The sequence below is a fragment of the Sorex fumeus genome, unplaced genomic scaffold, assembly GCF_029834395.1.
Source record: "Sorex fumeus unplaced genomic scaffold, SorFum_2.1 ptg000086l, whole genome shotgun sequence".
NCBI lineage: Eukaryota > Metazoa > Chordata > Mammalia > Eulipotyphla > Soricidae > Sorex > Sorex fumeus.
This window is the reverse complement of record NW_026606143.1, coordinates 26,764,418-26,781,913: the sequence shown is the minus strand read 5'-3', so window position 1 is coordinate 26,781,913 and position 17,496 is coordinate 26,764,418. Positions and strand designations below refer to the sequence as shown.

Genomic DNA, 17,496 nt, shown 5'->3' with positions numbered 1-17,496 from the left:
TTCGCTTACGGGTTTTTTCTTTCACAAATTCAAGTACGTTTCTAATGTGGAAAGCACCGATGATTTTACCAAGCTTAAGGACCCCTTAACAGTTTTTGTTCATGTTATTGCTATGTATCAACACTGCTCCTGGAGAGGAATTTTACTGGTAGGATCAACTAGCTAGATGCGCTTACTGTAAGATAGAGATCTCCTGAGTTTTGCCTCGTGAATGAAGGTAAACCATCACACTTTGGATCAATGTTTGTTTTAGAAAGTACCCAGTGGTGTTGCCCCCCGGAACCTGGTTAAGTAAGGCAGCCCTTTGTTGTAGCTGCCAGGGTTCTGGGATTCTGGCTCAAGTGATGAGCAGGGCCTTGGGTTTGGTTCTCAGCGCTGCCTGCCCCGTCCCAAACCCCCAATGTCGACTCTACACACAAATGTTCTGCGATTCTGAGAGGTCCCTAGAATGGGATTTTATCCCCGCCCCTACCATTTTTGTATAAGGATTCCTTGAAATCTCAGGTCAAATTTCAGAGCAAATTCTCAAATGCTGCGTGTGACTCAGTAATAACAAAATGACTGACCACCTAGCTTTGCACCAAGACTGAAGATTGGAAGACTTAGATCTCTTTATTTATAAAGCACCTCTTTAAAAATAATAAATCCTAGGCACTCTGTGTACCGTATTTCAGGTGTCTGTTTCGTGAACTTGACCAGTGCTGGATAAAGAAAAATATTTTCTTTAAAGGAAATTTTAAATTAATTTTCATTATGCTGAATGTCAGCATTCTTAAACTTATTTTCTAATTTTCCCTTTGCTTCCGAGATGGGAGATGGAACAGTTGGTTGTTGCCTCTGTGAAACTACTCTTGATTAGGCTAACTTGATCATCTGAGTGTAGGTCACTTTTACTCTTTTCTGAACTGTAGTTTGAAATGCTTCATTGGCCCCAAATGTGCCCAAAGATGAAGCTACTTTGTGGAGACTGTCGATTAGAATGTTCTCTTCAGCTTTGTGTTTTCCAAGAAAAGATGCATCATAATAGAAGTAAATTTATCCGAGTTAGAAATGTATTAGTAATTAAAGCTATACAAATGTTTTTGTCAGGGTTCTTTTTCTGACAAATTATAATGCAGCTGTCAAACCCTTGCTCTGCATTTTTTCAGCAATGGATAAAATATTGGCTTTCTTATTCCCTTCTTTTCCTTTTTATTTTAAGGGTCTGATAGATAGAGCAACACAAGGTTTTTGAGGGTTAGCATAAGTTTGGAGTACAGGCAGTTTGAAATTATTGGGAGTTTTCCTTTGTTTTCCCAGTGGTATTTACGGCGGAGGTAGTTTGCAGTGCCCAGGATCAAACTTGAGGCCTCAGGCATACACTGCATTTTTACCACACCGTTTGAGCTATCTCCCCGGCTCCTGAAGTTAGTTAGTCGTTGTTAAAATACACCTGAAGAACTTGATTTGTCTACACAGGAAATGGTCATCACAGGCAGGGCTGGTAACCAGATGAGAGAGTAGTTTCCTAGAGTTTTATGAGGAAAGTGAAATATTTGTCTTCTAAAATTTTAGCCTAGTAGATTTTAACTCATAAACGTAATTCTTATATGAAAGCATGATGGAACACTTCTTCTCCCCCACCCCCATGTTTTGTATGTAACAAAAGATGGCATTCCAAGGTTTGTGAACCTTAGGTAGAATTAATGCTTTAAAAAGATGATGCTTGGGCCATTAGAATTACATAAAAATTCTTATAGCTTTCAGTTTGTCCCTTGTTGGCATTAATGACCATTTTCTGCCTTATCTCTTATTATCATTAAAGGTAAGATATTTTAAGAACTCTAAACCCTCTCTTCTTCTGTTGTTACAGCTTTGTTATTGGCCAGATCCTTTCTGATCAAAGCCGGGACACTATAGTGGAAAACATTCAGAAGAGGTTAATAGAAATTGGAGAAAATGTGGTAAATGGCAGTGTCCCAGTGAGCCGGTTTGAAATTAACAAGGTAAATGCAGCATTTATTGCTGAGCCCAGTGGCTGCCATGCGGCCGCCTCCTCCTTCAGATCAGTGAAGAACCACCCCCACCTTGCTTGAATCCAGTTGTAGCTGGTGATGAAAGATGCTTCTCTCTCGTAGCCCCCACCGTTCCCCTTCCAGCCCCCAGTACCGCCATGTTTGCTGCAGGAGTCTCCCCTCTCCAGCCTCTCCTGTAGCTCAGCAATGCTTTGTTTCCATGTCTGGAGAGAGCAGCCTTCTTTGCAGTCCTGCCCAGTTCCGGTTGCTTGCAGGGCAAACCTGGAATCGGTGAGGGGAGAAGGAATCTATATGCCTTCCCCTTGCTTAATTGCTTTGGAGAAGGATTATACCAATTGCTAGCATAATTGGGTCTGCCAATTTACCCCTGGCTTGCTCACACATGGGTAGGAAATGGAGTTGATTTCAGTGTTGGATTTAAGTGTGTGGAGGTTTGTTTGATTCATAAAATGCAGATTCTCCATTTCTGTTTATGTGAAAAGTACGTATGTGGAAAGTACAATAAAAGAGAAATATTAGGGGCTATAGCGATTGCACAGCGAGCAGGGCATTTGCCTTGCACGCGGCTGACCTGGGTTCGATCCCCAGCATTGCATTTGATCCCCCAAGCACCGCCAGAAGTAATTCCTGAGTGCAGAGCCAAGAGTATCCCCTGTGCATTTCCGGGTATGACCCAAAAGACGAGAAAGAGAGAGAAAGAGAAAGAGAGAAATATAGGTAAAAAAAACCTGCCTTGCCACTGGCTCTTTAACTGATGTGGTATATTTAATCTACTGATATGGAATCACTTGTGTCATATAGGAAGTTATTTCCTTTCAGATTTTGTTTTCATCTCAAAAGTGGATGATTTATGAATTCTGTCTTCCATTATTTTTTCTGTTCCCAAGATTTTGTCCTTCACATGGTCTGCCTTAGAAATATGCAGGCCCCAGGTGCCAGAGCCAATAGTACAAGAGGGTCAGGCGGCCCTCATGCGGCCAGCCTGGGTTCAATCCCCAGCAATGACCATATTCTCTGAGCATAGAATCGGGAGTTGGCCCTGAGCACTGCTAGGTGTGTCCCAAATCCTCATGGCTCAAAGAATTTAGGGGCCTCTTTTTTCACCTACTATCATGTTTTTTTAAATTATTTTAAAACTGTCTTCATTTAGGCCTCAGGGTTTCCGGTACTGTTACCCACACTTCTTATGTATGCTTCATTCCAACAGCAGGCCATCAGCAGGGTCAGTGTTACCAGGATCCCAATGCGAGCTCGGTTAGAAAGGCAATATCTGCAGGAGCCAGAGCCATAGTACAGAGGAGAGGGCGCTTACCTTGCATTCGGCCCACCAAGGTTCAATCCCCGCCACCCCCCATGGTCTTCTAAGAACAGCCAGGAGTGATCCCTTAGTGCAGAGCCAGGAGTAACCCCTGAGTGCTGCCCCCAAACCAAAACCAAAACAAAATCCCCAAAATGCTTTCAGAAAGGCAACATCTTCAGATCCTTCGACCATTTGTAATTTATTAATCTATTTTTTTATCCCACACCTGGGAAAGATTTTTTTTTGTGGACGTGGTGATATCCACATAGAAATGAATACACATTCTTTCCTGAGAATACACAAAATAGTGAAAGATTGATAAAATAATTTTTAAAGCAAACTTAATTTTTCAGAGGTATGTAAATTTAATAAATATGGATAATTCTGTGCTAATGAATTTTAGAATTTACATGAAATAGATAAATCTCACAAGTGGAAAATTTAGTAAGGGCGATGAGAATTAAGAAAATTTAAAGGGGAAAATCTATATAGGCCTATAAAAGTACAAAGTGTGTTTTGTCCTAAAAACAGGAGTATTGGCTTTTTTTTTTTTTAGAAAAAACATTTTGGGGGGTCATACCCGGCGATGCACAGGGGTTATTCCTGGCTCATACACTCAGGAATTACTCCTGGCGATGCTCAGGGGACCATATGGGATGCTGGGAATTGAACCCGGGTCAGCCACGTGCAAGGCAAATGCTTTCCCTGCTGTGCTATTCCTCCAGCCCCCTTTTTAAGAAAATGTTATAGCTACTGCTTATGTGTCTTCATTAATAAGTAAAAGATTATAGTAAAAATTTATAGACATAAAGAAACTAATCTCTGAGTTCTGATGAAACCTATGATCTTGTTATTTTTAAATTTTCATTGTTAAAATTAAGTATAAAGAATAATATCAAGAACCCATCTTCAGTAATTAACGGCTTTATAGGGACATTATCAGTAACAGTAAGTTAATGCTTGGTGTGATTGGTTTGTGCATATAGTAGTTTTTGTAGCAAAACTTCAAACTGTCTTTCTGTTTCTTGTGTCATTTGACATAGTCCGTGTCACATAAGAGCTTGCTTAATCATTTACCCACATCAAACATAGAATACTTGTTTTGTCCACAGTGCTAGTTTCTGGGTTAAAAGTTGAATGAGTCAAGCATAGTTCATGTTTCCACAATGCTCTCATCTATCAAAGATACTGTGTCATACTCTTAAGGTTTTTTTATAAAGAAGAATTTCTGTTGTGTTAAACTGATTACAGTAAATTCTGGCTAAAGGACTGTATTGCATACTCATTCTTTTTTCTTTACTTTTTGGGTCACACCCAGTGATGCTCAGGGGTTAGTTACCCCTGGCTCTGCATTCAGGAATTACTCTTGGCAGTGCTAGGGGAACCATAGGGATGCCTGGGATGGAACCCAGGTTAGCTATGTGCAAGGCAAATGCCCTCCCCTCTAGCCCTAGCATAGGTATTCTTGTGTATGTTTACAGTAAACTGTTTACACATCAAAGGCAATGTGTAAGGACTAACTTTTGTCTGGATACTTGTGAGTTGGGAGAGTTTGTGTGACTATTTCTAACTGGAGATAGGGCCATAGATGTGTTTGATACGGGTATGGCTTGAAAATGTGAAGTTAGCCTAGGGTGGAGAGGAATAGCAGGGAGATTTTTCATTGTAGAAGTTTTAGTCTTTTCTACCAAAAGAAATTTAGACAGCGTTGTATGTGATTTTTATGAATTATTGCAATCTTAGCTTTAAATATATCTCATAAAGTAACAAAAAATGCTTCACAGGTGATTTTTCTAAAGACCTGACCAACTTGAGCCTAAGCTTCCAGGAAGCAATTTTTTTAAAAAATAAATGCTTCTAAAACTAACTTGTAAAAGTCACTAAATGGCAGCAATCTAATGTGTCCGATGAAATTCAGAATTTCTTAACATTGCACTGAAGTGACTTGTTGATGGAAAAAGATTTCTTAAGTAGCATTACACTGATTTCTTACAGTTTTCTTAAGTAGAGTTACACTGATAAAGGTTTTAATGTGGCATTACCAGTCCAGATCAACCAACACTTGGCATAATGCAAGTTTGAGGTAATTCAAATACTTGTAGAGTTTCCCTAGACCCTCTCCTACCCTGAGGGCAGGGTCTAGGCCAGTATTTCATTTGTCCTATGCAATCCTTTCCAACAACTTGCTTTCTTCTTCTATGACAATTGCCAAATTTTCTGGTCCTGGGTTACATTCACACTCGGAAAATGAGCTCCAAGAGCTTTTGTTTACTGCATTTGATTAAAACAGAAATTAGACCATTGTTAATTTTTAGTGATATATTGTTTCTTTTTGGGAGGCTTCCAGGTGGCACTCAGGTGGGCCTGGGCCCCAGTGGGGATTTTTGGCTAATGGGGCTGGCGAATCAGTATAAGGGTCCGAAGATGTGGTGTTTCTTTCTTTGGCTCTGTGTTATTGGGGACTCAGGGCCATACATGGTGATTCTTTTGTGTGTCCAGAGCTATACCCAGCGATGCTTGAGGTGTTTGTCCGATTTGTCACCAACTTTAAAATCTAAATTATCTCTACTAATGTGATCAGGCGAGTCTTTTATTTATTTATTTTTTTTTTTCAGGAAAGTCTTTTAGAGGTTGTGACACTCACAAAGCAAACACTCCTTCCAAGCTTCTGGTTTGTGCTTGAAACATTGAGAATGTTTGTTTCAAAACAAACAATGAGAAATAAGAGAAAGAAATGGATCCTGGGTCTGGAGTGATAGTACAGTGGGTAGGGCGTTTACCTTGTACATGGCCGACCCAGGTTCAAATCCCAGCATCCTATATGGTCCTCTGAAAACCACCAGGAGTAATTCCTGAGCACAGAGCCAGGAGTAACCCCTGTGCATCACAGGGTGTGATCCAAAAAGCAAAAAAAAAAAAGAAGAATCAAACGGATCCTAACCACTGTACTATTTCTTGGCCCTAATTTTTATTTAGGTTTTTGGACTGCCCCCAGCAGTGCTCAGGGCATAGTCCTAGCTCTGCACTCAGGGATCATTCCTGGTGGGCTCAGAGGAACCTTACAGGATGTCGGGAATCGAACCTGGGTCAGCCATGTGCAAGGCAAACCCCCTACCCGCTTTACTATTTCTTTAGCCCTTTTCCTCGTTTTTTTAGAAGCAGTAAGCCCATGCATGATTTCAAAAAAAAGAATTCTTGGGCTAGATCCATAGTACAGTAGGTAAGGCTCTTGCCTTGCATGCAGTTAACTGGAGTTCGATCCCTGGCACCACATACGGTCTCCCGAGCACTTCCAGGAGTGGGCCCTGAGCACCGTGGGTTGGGTCTAAAGTCCTCCTTCCCCAATTCTGCCATTGAAAATAACAATTTAAAGGTCCACTCTTTTCTCTAAAGGAGTGTATACTAACAGTTTTGCGATTTCTTTACTGTCTAGCTTAGTTCAAACCATATAATGGTTTCTTGTGTCCGCTTGAGTATCTAGTCTGTTATGATGTGGGTTTGGGTTGAAATATAGAAAGAAAATGTAGTTTTACCCATGTTATTAGAAAGAAGTATTTTGTATTTTTTTAAATAATTGTGTTTATTTTTTGACTGTATACCAAAAGCCTGTGTGGTTTTTTTGTTTGTTTGTTTTGTTCTAGGCCTGTGTTTTGCTAACAATCATTTGTAAGGTGGAACCAGAAACTATCTCAGTATGCCTTTCATACCCTTTATAGTGAAATCTCTTGGTATATATTGCAGTATTACCACAAGCGGATATTTTGCCCATGAATGGCATTATTTTCTGGTCATTTGTTAAATGTCCATTGCCCAGGTAGTACAGGTAGTACAGATCTTGACAAGATTCCAGATATTAACAGTTTCATGCCAAGTTTAAAAATCTAAATGATCCCTACTAATGTGATCAGGAGAGTCATTTATTTTTTATTTATTTATTTATTTTTTAATTTTCAGGAAAGTCTTTTAGAGGCTGTGACACTCACAGAGCAAACGCTCCTTCCAAAATTCTGATTCGTGCTTGAAACATTGAACTGCATCAGACACAGCATGTCCTGTTGCCTGTGCTGCTGGCGTGGCAATCCCTTCTTTCTTTTTCCTCTCCCCTCCCTGTAATAGATAGTGGTCCAAAGTAGAGGCACACCCTGGTGAGCCCATTATTCTTTCAAGTGAAAATCGGGATCTGTGCCAAGTGTGGCGGGGTTAGCCTTCGACCCCCACCACCGTGCAGAGGCTTTTGTAGCGCCAGTGCAGCTCGTACTGTTGGGGGAATGGTTTTGATCTTGCAACCTCCCCGAAGGGTGTTAGGAGCCCCGTGGAGCTTTGAGTTGAGGGAATGCAGCCACGCACGCAGCGGCCCGTTTGTTCCCTGTCGCTGCTCTTGTCTTCAGATGCGCCCCTCCGGGGCCTCGCTGGGCCCTTTCCCTTTGTGCATATTGAATTCCAGTTCGCCTGCATTCCCCACCGCACATATTCTCATCCCTTCCATTTTTCTTAAAATCCCAAGTGTCTTTCCGGCGCCAATTTCAGTTTTGTTCTTTTCGGCTGGGGTGGGGAGACTCCCCAAATAGTGCTCAGGGGCCCGGTTGCTGCTTGCTGCCATGCTCAGGCCAGGCCAGGTGGTGCTTGTCTAGCGATGCTCAGGGGCTCTGGTGCTTATGTTGCCATCTGGTGCTGAGGAACGACCTGCAGCCCTTGTACCTGCAGGAGGCATGAGGCTCTGACCCCCAAATTTCTCCCTGAGCCCTCTCCCGCTAGCCACCCCCACTTGAGTGGTTTTTTTTCCAGGGTCTCTGCTCTCAGATGGCTGTGGTCTTGGACGCCCTGAATTCTTTTTTTTTTTCCTTAAATTTTTATTAGTGAAACACCATGAGGTACAGTTGTAGACTTACAAATTTTTGTGCTTGGGTTTCAGTTAAACAATGATCGAATACCCATCCCTCCACCAGTACCTATTCTCCACCACCACCAGTCCCAGTATCCCTCCTACCCCCATCCCCCATCCCCCCTACCTCTGTGGCAGGACGCCCTGAATTCTTGAACGCTTCATTCATTATGCCCATTGGACACATGCATCTTAGCGGACAGTGCTTGCGTTAAGTGAACCATTGAGAGCGTGAAAGAATTTCCTCTGCAAACATGCAGTCGCTGCACCACCCCAGGGTTCTGGACCCGAGCTTGAGAAACTGTAAAATCAGAGTAGCCATTACCCATCAGGCCTGGCTAGTTCTAGTTCAGTGAGCGAATTTGCGAACATCAGGACTAAATTATTAACACTAAGACTGCAGAGGAGGCTGACTTAGTATTCATTTTTGTTACCCGAGTATTAAGTGTCATGGCCGTGAGTCCTGTGCTTCTTCCTCGCAAGTGTGGCATATGGTTACATGAAGGAAAGAGGAACTTTCAGGGTGGAATGTCTAATAATATTCTTGGGATCCTGCTTTTACGCCCAGCTCTTATCATTTATGTGTTTATATGGCTAGGATCAGTCTAACAAAGATGTATTTATAGCATTTCTATATGAGAAGGGTTTTATCCTAACGCTTTGGTTTCTCGCCCCTGCCCTTTTTTTTCTTTTAACAGGCGTTGACAAAGGATCCTCAGGACTACCCCGACAAAAAAAATCTTCCTCACGTACACGTTGCCCTCTGGATAAATTCACAAGGAGGCAGAAAGCTGAAGGCTGGGGATACTGTGTCCTATATCATCTGTCAGGTGATAGTACTACTAAGATTCATAAGACTCATATTTGAATATGCACATTGTCACAGTAGCATACTTTTTGGGGAGGGCCACATGCGGCAGTGCTTAGGGCTTACTCTTGGCTCTGCACTCAGGGATCGCGCCTGGCAAGGTTGGGGATATCATGTGGGGTGCTGGGGATCAAACCCAGGTCAGCTGCGTGCAATACACATGCCCTACCATATTATCTCTCTGACTCCAAGTCTTTTCAAATAATTGATGCTTTAAAGAGATGGTTTCATCTGCCTGGTTTTACAACATTTAGAAACATTCGTCAAATGTGGTGTATTTCATTGAATTTTTTCATAAAAACATGTAAGATCAGTGTTTTGGAGATGATTTTAGAGAAAGGTTTTGTAAACTAGCAGCCACTTTTCAAACACTAACATTAACTTAATAAAAATGCACCAAAGTTCTGTCACGTCAACCTTTATAATTTTTAAAGGTTTCCATTAAGAATATACATAAAATAAGAGAGTAAGTGCATTTTCCCCTTCTTGTTTCTGTTTGTTTGTTTGTTTGTTTGTTTTTGGGGTCACACCAGATGATGCTCTGGGATTACACCTGCTCCTGCACTCAGGAATCACTCCTGGCAGTGCTGGAGTGACCATATGGGATGTGCTGGGGATCAAACCTAGGTCGGCCACAAGCAAAGCAAATACCTTACCCACGGTTCTATAGCTCTGACCCCTGCCCTTCTTGTTTTTAAGTCATGGCTTCGAAGAAAGGTCACGGTCACGGTCACGGTCCTCCCGTTGTTCATCGATTTGCTCCAGTGGGCCCAGGAATGTCTCCATCATGAAACTTGTTGTTACTGTGTTTGGCATACCGAAATACGTCACGGGTAGCTTGCCAGGCTCTGCCGTGCAGGCGAGATACTCTCGATAGCTTGCCGGGCTCTCTGAGAGGGGCGGAGGAATCGAACTCAGGTCGGCCATGTTGGCCACTTGTAAGGCGAATGCCCTACCGCTGTGCTATCACTCGAAGAAAGGTGAACAATAAAAATGTACCTTTCTTTAGCCTATTATGTTTTGTTATTTTTTGTCTTTTGACTGGAGGCATCTAGAACCTACCTCCTCAACCTTCTTTCAGTTCCAGGTAGCACCTCCAGGAGATTTCTGGGCCTTTTGGAATGCAGGTTTAAATCACAAACCGGTTTCTTTTGGGAGTAACAAGCCCAGGGATGGGTAGGACCAAAGAACAATTTGCGATAGCACAGTGGTAGGGTGTTTGCCTTGCACACAGCAGGCCGGCCGAGCTGGGTTCAATTCCTCCGCCCCTCATGAGAGCCTGGCAAGCTACCGAAAGCATCTTGCCCGCACAGTAAGGTCTGGCAAGCTACCCGTGTCATATTCAATATGCCAAACACAGTAACAACTCTCACAATAGAGACGATACTGGGCCCACTCGAGCAAATCAATGAACAACGGGAGCACAGTGACCGTTTTTTTTTGGCGGGGGGGTCACACCGGCTATGCATAGGGATTACTCCTGGTGGTGCTCAGGGGACCATATTGAATGCTGGGACTCAACCCGGGTCAGCCATGTGCAAGGCAAATGCCCTTACCACTATACTATCACTCCAACCCTGAGCAGTTTTTCTTTAGGAACCTTTCATTCCAGTTGGAACAAAGGAGAGGGCTCATCCTTAAACCACTTGTTTTTTTCTAAGTCGATATATAACTTGTGTGCATATTCTTGATAGTTACTGTGGCATGGCTTCTCTATCAAAGGGCATGATTCATTATTCACTTCTGGTTCATGAATTTCTACATAATGCATCATGTTATCACAGTAAGAACATTTTCAGTAAAGCTTAAGCTTCGTTTCAATAAGGTTGATCTTTGGTGAACTACAGTTTGTGTTTTCAAGTCGTGCTCTCTCTACAATCTACAAGTTGTCTGCTAATACCGCCTTGGTGCGGTAGATGATGTACATAGCAAATGATTTAAGTACATGGACAGGAATCAGCACTTGACTCCGTCTCCCTCCTAGGGTTACCCTTGATTAAGAACTGTTACAGAAAGCCAATTCCTGCAGGAAAATATTTCCATAAATGTCTGACTCTCTCAATGCCTTAATGTGCTTTGCATATTGCCTCTGACAAGTTCCATCTCAAAAAAAACCCAAGTTTCAATATTACGCAAATAAATATTTTGGTAAATGACATGGTAGACACGGTCCTCCCGTTGTTCATTGATTTGCTCGAGTACGCCCAGTAACGTCTCCATCATGAGACTTGTTACTGTGTTTGGCATATCGAATACGTCATGGGTAGTTTGCCAGGCTCTGCCGTGCAGGCGAGATACTCTTGGTAGCTTGCCAGGCTCTCCAAGAGGGGCGGAGGATAGGCCAGATTTTTCTTCCCACCGAAGTTCTAACATATACGGGAAAAAACTTTTAGATTATTATTGACAGAGCACATGGCAGAATACAACTTTGAAATAATATCCAGATTCTGGAAATTCAGCCACGATCTTGTTTCAGCTAACCCTTGGATGGAGCAACATGGCAGTATGACTGATGTATTTTACAGTCAAACTTTGGTTCCTTAGTGTCTAATTATTAGGCCTTATGATTTCATCTTTGGTCTTTTTTTTCCTTTGACTTTTTGGGTCTCACCCGGCAATGCACAGCGGTTACTCCTGGTGCTGCACTCAGGAATTGCTCCTGGCAGTGCTCGGGAGACCATATGGGATGCTGAGGATCGAATCCATGTGGTCTGCATGCAAGGGAAACGCCTTTCCCACTCTACTGTCGCTCAAGCCCCTCATCTTTGGTCTTAGCTGACGGAGAAAAGCACAAATGCTGATGCTACCATAGCAAAAGAAATGCATTTTGATGTATGTTCATTTTCCTGATCCAGTAATGCTGTGTCTTAACTTGCTCGTTGAAAGTACAGTTAACGGTTCTTCTCGTTAATTTATTCTCACGGTGTCCCAAGAAAACCAGTAGGACTTTAATTTGCCTTTGTCCCATAGCAGCGGGACATGCCCACTTTCAGCGTGTTCACTCACCAGAGCTGCCTACCTCTTTTGCTTTTAAGCACTCCAGTCATCCTTTGTGTTTCCTAACATAGTTATACTTTTCAACTATGTTTTTCAAAATGCATGATGATGTGTTTTTTTTATAAGAGAGCTGTTTACTGCTCTAAGCACAGATGCCCTCCAAGCATAGCCTATCTGCTAATCTTTTTGCTAGAAGTTTAGATCTCCTTTCACTCGTTGGTTTAAGTGGGTTGTTTTTATGGGGGAGGAGCCTCCTACATGGTACTCCAGAGGCCCAGGGGCTCCACCAGCAATTCTTGGCAGTTGAAATTGGGGTTTGTACCCTGCTGTGCTGGGCACTTCCCAGGTCACCCTGGAAGTGCCCCGAGGGCCTTCAGGACCACCCCGGGGGTGCCTGGGGCCTGCCAGCCAGCTGCATTGTTTTTGGTTAAGGTTTAAATCTTTATTTGACTTTTATTACACATAGTTTCCCAAAAGTATGCCTTTTAACCTCATTGTTTTATGGGGCCCACTTGTCAACCATTGGGGGGACAGGAAACCAAGAGGTCTTCTTGTGCTATGGCCAGAGATGGAAGGTTTGCAGGAGGCAGCTGTCAAGCAGTGGTGCTGTGTTTCCTGCTGGGCTTACGAGACCCTCCTATCTATGCCTAACCGCTGGCGCACTCTCTTTAGGACCCTCAGGGAATGAAGACCATACTTGAGCTGCAGTGAAGTGTAGCATGGCCAAAGGAAAGGGCCCATGACAGGAAATGACTTATGAAAAAGTGTATCGTCTAATTAAAGAATCCCTATGTTTTTTTCTTAGTTGTTTTTCTTTTTCCAATGATGCCTGTATGTGTGTGTGTGTGTTTTTTAATTAAACAGCAGGTTATTTATTTTGCTTTTTGGGTCACACCCAGCAATGCTTAGGGGTTACTCCTGCCTCTGCACTCAGGAATTACTCCTGGCATTGCTTCGGGAACCATATGGGATGCCAGGGATTGACCCCGGGTCGGTCATGTGCAAGGCAAACGATCTACCCTTTGTAATATCACTCTGGCTCCATGCCTATGTTTTTATACTTAGAAAACCCTTTAAACCCTTTAGAATTACCAAAAATTGTTTTTTTCTTATTTGTGTCCTACAAAAGATGAGTGAATTGTCTGTATCTGGTTGTCTCTGTGAATTATGTACTTCATGAATGAAGTTAACAAATTATTACGTGGGCATTTCAAGGATAACCTACATAGCTTCTTCCCCATCATTAAAATTGTCTGCATGTTATTGTACATACCGTGTACATCTTTGAGGGATAGAATTTACACCGTGTAAATATTTTTGCCAGAACAGCACTGCAAAACCTGCCATCTGACTGCTTCTTTGAAATCTAATAATTTGAACACAGTTTTAAAAATACAGCAAGAAATATGGTTGATTTGCCATAGGGACTACTCCCAGCTCAGTTCTCAGCTGTTACTATTCCTGGAGGTGCTTGGGAAACCCGCGGGGCTCAGAACTGCAGCCAGGCCCTCTGCATGCGAGGCAAGTGCTCTACTACTGAGTCCTGTTGCTGACCCTTAGCTTAAAAAACAAAACCATCTCTAGTTGGAGCTGGAGCGATATCACAGTGGTAGGGCGTTTGCCTTGCACACAGCCAGCCCAGCCGAACCGGGTTCGATTCCTCCGCCCCTCTCAGAGAGCCCGGCAAGCTACCGAGAGTATCTCTAGTTACTGAGACTGTCGAATCATACATAGGCAGGAAACTTAGTGGCCTTTTAAAAAAATTCTTAAACTTAGCATTAATCTTCACCACCAACCAGTTTTATAAAAGCTGTACTCTTCTAAGCCCCGTACATGTCATTTGTCTGGGGGAAAAAAATCCATCTGAAAAACTGTCTGTGCACAGCTGTGCAGAAAATCACTGGCCCAGTATTCTTCACACAACTTTTTGTCTTTCGCTGTTACCTTTCTCATACTCTTAACAACTCAGCATTCGTAAAGGACAGCAATTAAAGTTGATTACTACTGGACCTGGGAGACAGTCCTGCAGGCTTAGCACATGCTTTGCATGCAGGAGGCCTGGGTTCCATTCTTGGCACCACATGGTCCCCGATTACCGAGCTGGGAGTAGCCCCAAGCACTGCCGGTGGTCGCTGGAAAACAAAGGAAAAGTTGATTAATCTTGCCTAGTTTCTTTCATTGTATTGCAAACTCCTGGATATAATTATAAGCAAGTCTTTTCATCCGAGGTTTACTTCTTTTAATGCGTTTTGTGTTTTGTTGAGGGGCCACTCTGTTGATGCTTGAAGGCTACTCTCCCTCCGCTCTGTGCTTGAGAGTCCCTAGTGGGACCATACAATGCCCAGGACTCCAGCAGGCAAAGTCTGTACTCTACGGGAAGTTTGCTGCTTTTTTAGGTATCTTATTATCTTTTCCATCAGGCAGAACCCGGTTGGTAATCATCCCTGTTTATTCTCTTGAGAAGATGAGCCAGAGAAAGAGACCCCCGGTTTCTAGTTGTTCATGATTTAGACAGTTGTATGGAAGCCTCTGCTTCAGGCGGGGCCTTGAGACCTACTAGCTGGAATGAAAGAATAAGATTCCTGGTAGAGTCTGTTTTGCTGAGCACTGTGTCTAGGTGCAGTGTCCTAGTCTGGCTATTCTGCTGCTGTAGACAAGAGAGGGTGAAGGGAATCGTTGGATGTTGGTCCAGGAGAGTGATGACCTTTCAGTTTACAGAGATGGCTACATCATCCACGGACTGCAGAATGTCCCGCCTTTCATTTTTATTAGAGGAAGCCCTGGTCAAGGTAGCCCTCGAACTTGAGGAAGAAGGATCTGGGTGAACAGCACGCAGCCCGGTACCCTTCATTTTGGTGGTCAAACATTTCCCTCCTAGAGCAGCCATGGCACCAGGATCCTTCACTGTTTTTACAACTCTCTTAGAAAATAGTGCCCTTAAGATCTTTAAGATGATGCTAAGATTCGAATTCCAGCATGAAGAGATCACATCAACATAGTAAAAGTACCACACTTATTTTTTTGACATCACTCCTAAAACAACTTGTTGACTAAACAAATTGTTGGTAGGACCTCTCAATTTTCAGTGATATGGCCCGTGGAATATTTAGTCATGCCTCTTGGTGGTTTCTTGTTTCAACAAAAAATAGAACAGAACACATGTTGGATTTACATTTTTGGACAGCAGGCAAGATGTTCTCCTTGATCTTCCTATTCTTGGACACATTGCAAATGTTTACCAGAGGGTCAAGAGGATTTCTTGGTGCTCAGAATTGAACACCTAGAATTCAAATAGTTGCTCCCCTTTTGAATCGAGCAACTGTGTGTGATTGAGTTTCTCACAATTTTATCTGTGTAATGTTCCCCTGCAGGATGGGTCAGATCTCAGTGCGAACCAGAGGGCCTATGCACCTGAGCAGCTGCAGAAACAGGAGAATTTAACCATTGACACCCAGTATTACCTGGCCCAGCAGGTCCACCCAGTCGTGGTTCGAATCTGTGAGCCAATAGACGGGCTCGATGCTGTCCTCATTGCCACCTGGTTAGGTAAGTGTTCCAGCTCACGGAGCTCCTCACGCGTGGGAATTCTTCACCTCTTATGGACCTTTATAGGCACGGTGCTCTATCACCATCTTTCCTTAGGACTGGACCTTTATTTATTTATTTGGCTCTTTGGTTAATGTCTGTAGCTCCCTCCGTAGACTCTGAGCTCCATGTTCTTGGTACCTCTAACCACATGTCTGTCCCCAGTAAGCACTCACACAGTAAATATTGAGGGAAGGCCAAAGAGATGATGTAGGGAAGATTCCAGGCGCCATGATAGTCTTTTGACTTTGCGTTTTGTAGCTGTATTAAGTGATCTCGGTTATTGGTTCATCTTGTTTTGTCGCCAACGATATTTTCTATAAAAAAGAGAGCATATCACTTTTGAACATGAAGGTATTTTATTTGAAACATCTGATTTCCTGAAGGTACCCTCGTATCCACACAAGTCTCTTGCTTTAATTTGAAGTCGAAACCCAGACTCGCCAATTTCTTCTAGAAGTTGGCTGATTCCTAATTTCTTATCCTCCTGGGAGGTGCCGACAGACGCAAAAACTTTGATGTTTCTTTGCCTTTTTTCTTGGCCCTAGATTGTCATCTCTTGCTTAGAAAAGTTTTTGTTACGAGCCGTTCTTTCATATCTCGTCAATGGGCACAGTGAGCGTTGCATTGCTTCACAGTTTGCACTCTCCCCCGGTGTACATAAAGATGAACATTTTTATGCGCTGCCCAAGATTACTGTCCTGATGCCACTGGCCTCTTGGCAGCCCCTAACTTCGTCAGTGATCAACTCTCTAACCTTCTAACTCCAACCCGGTTTTCTCGCCTTTTTGTTTTGTTCACTGTGCCTGGTCTTCTAAATAATGGCGCTGTTCTTTTTTGTCTCTACATCACCAACTGTTGTCTCTGCTCTCACAGAGAGCGCTGATAGAAGGCCGAGCTCTGACCCTGGCAGAATTTGGGTTCAAATGGTGGTTCTGCCCTGTGGCTTTCGCAGGCTCCTCTACCTGGTTGCTGGTGGCAGAACCTCTCACTGCCTGCCCCGAGAGAGCAGCCAGATACCGGGCTAGGTGCTCCACACGGTTCTGGTGCAGAGTGGGTGCTCCCTAGTGCTCCCTAGAGCCATCTCTAAGGGAAAGCCTGCCCCCAGTGGCTGTGGCCCAGGTCCTCACCAGCCCCTTCACCAGACAGGATGATGTGGTATTTAGTTGCTGTAAAAAAATGTGTGTCAAAGAAATTTCTTTGTATGATTCATCCTCATCAAACTAAATTATGATCAAATAGCAATTATTAATAAGAAATTCAACTTTTGACTATAAGTCTAAATTAGTAGCAAAAAAAAGTTACTGAGCACTGATTGATTATGATGATATCGATTATTGATATACCTGTGTGTGTGTGTATCTGTATCCTCCTGGTTGCATAAAAATGTCTTTGTCGAAAAAGAGTGGGAGGAGGACAAAGCTTAAGAAACCCTGACCTGTCTCATTAGTGTCTGCTCTGGGAGTGGAAACTCATTTTTAATACTTGCCTAAGCAAAGCGTAATTAAGAAGAGAAACTTCAGCTACCCAAATCATCGTAGAATGTTTTCACAGAGTCGAGTTTTATTTAATGATGTTTATCAATCCTAAGCTGGGGGAAGTGTAGGTGCACAGCATTTTGCAGCTTCCACTCCAGTTTTGTGTTGGGGACAGCGGCCTCCCGAGCAGAGTCCCGGGCATCACTCCTTGTGGTAATTGACCATCGAGTGTAGGCCTGAGGATTCAGTGGGCACCAGTAATGTCTCCATTGTGAGACTTGTTACTGGTTTTGGTATATCCAATATGCCACGGGGAGCTTGCCAGGCTCTGCTGAGCAGGTGGGATACTCGAGCCCCAAGATGGTGTGCCA

At 43.2% G+C, this 17,496-nt stretch overlaps 1 protein-coding gene across 1 annotated transcript in view; it reads left to right on the top strand.

The window, feature by feature from the left end:
- The window catches only part of POLA1 (DNA polymerase alpha 1, catalytic subunit), a 341,043-nt gene that overhangs the window by 142,892 nt on the left and 180,655 nt on the right, over positions 1-17,496 (top strand). The window contains exons 30-32 of the mRNA XM_056131121.1: positions 1,853-1,985; positions 8,896-9,027; positions 15,434-15,608. Of these exons, the coding sequence (XP_055987096.1) occupies positions 1,853-1,985; positions 8,896-9,027; positions 15,434-15,608 (440 nt within the window). The remainder of the gene's footprint in view (positions 1-1,852; positions 1,986-8,895; positions 9,028-15,433; positions 15,609-17,496) is intronic.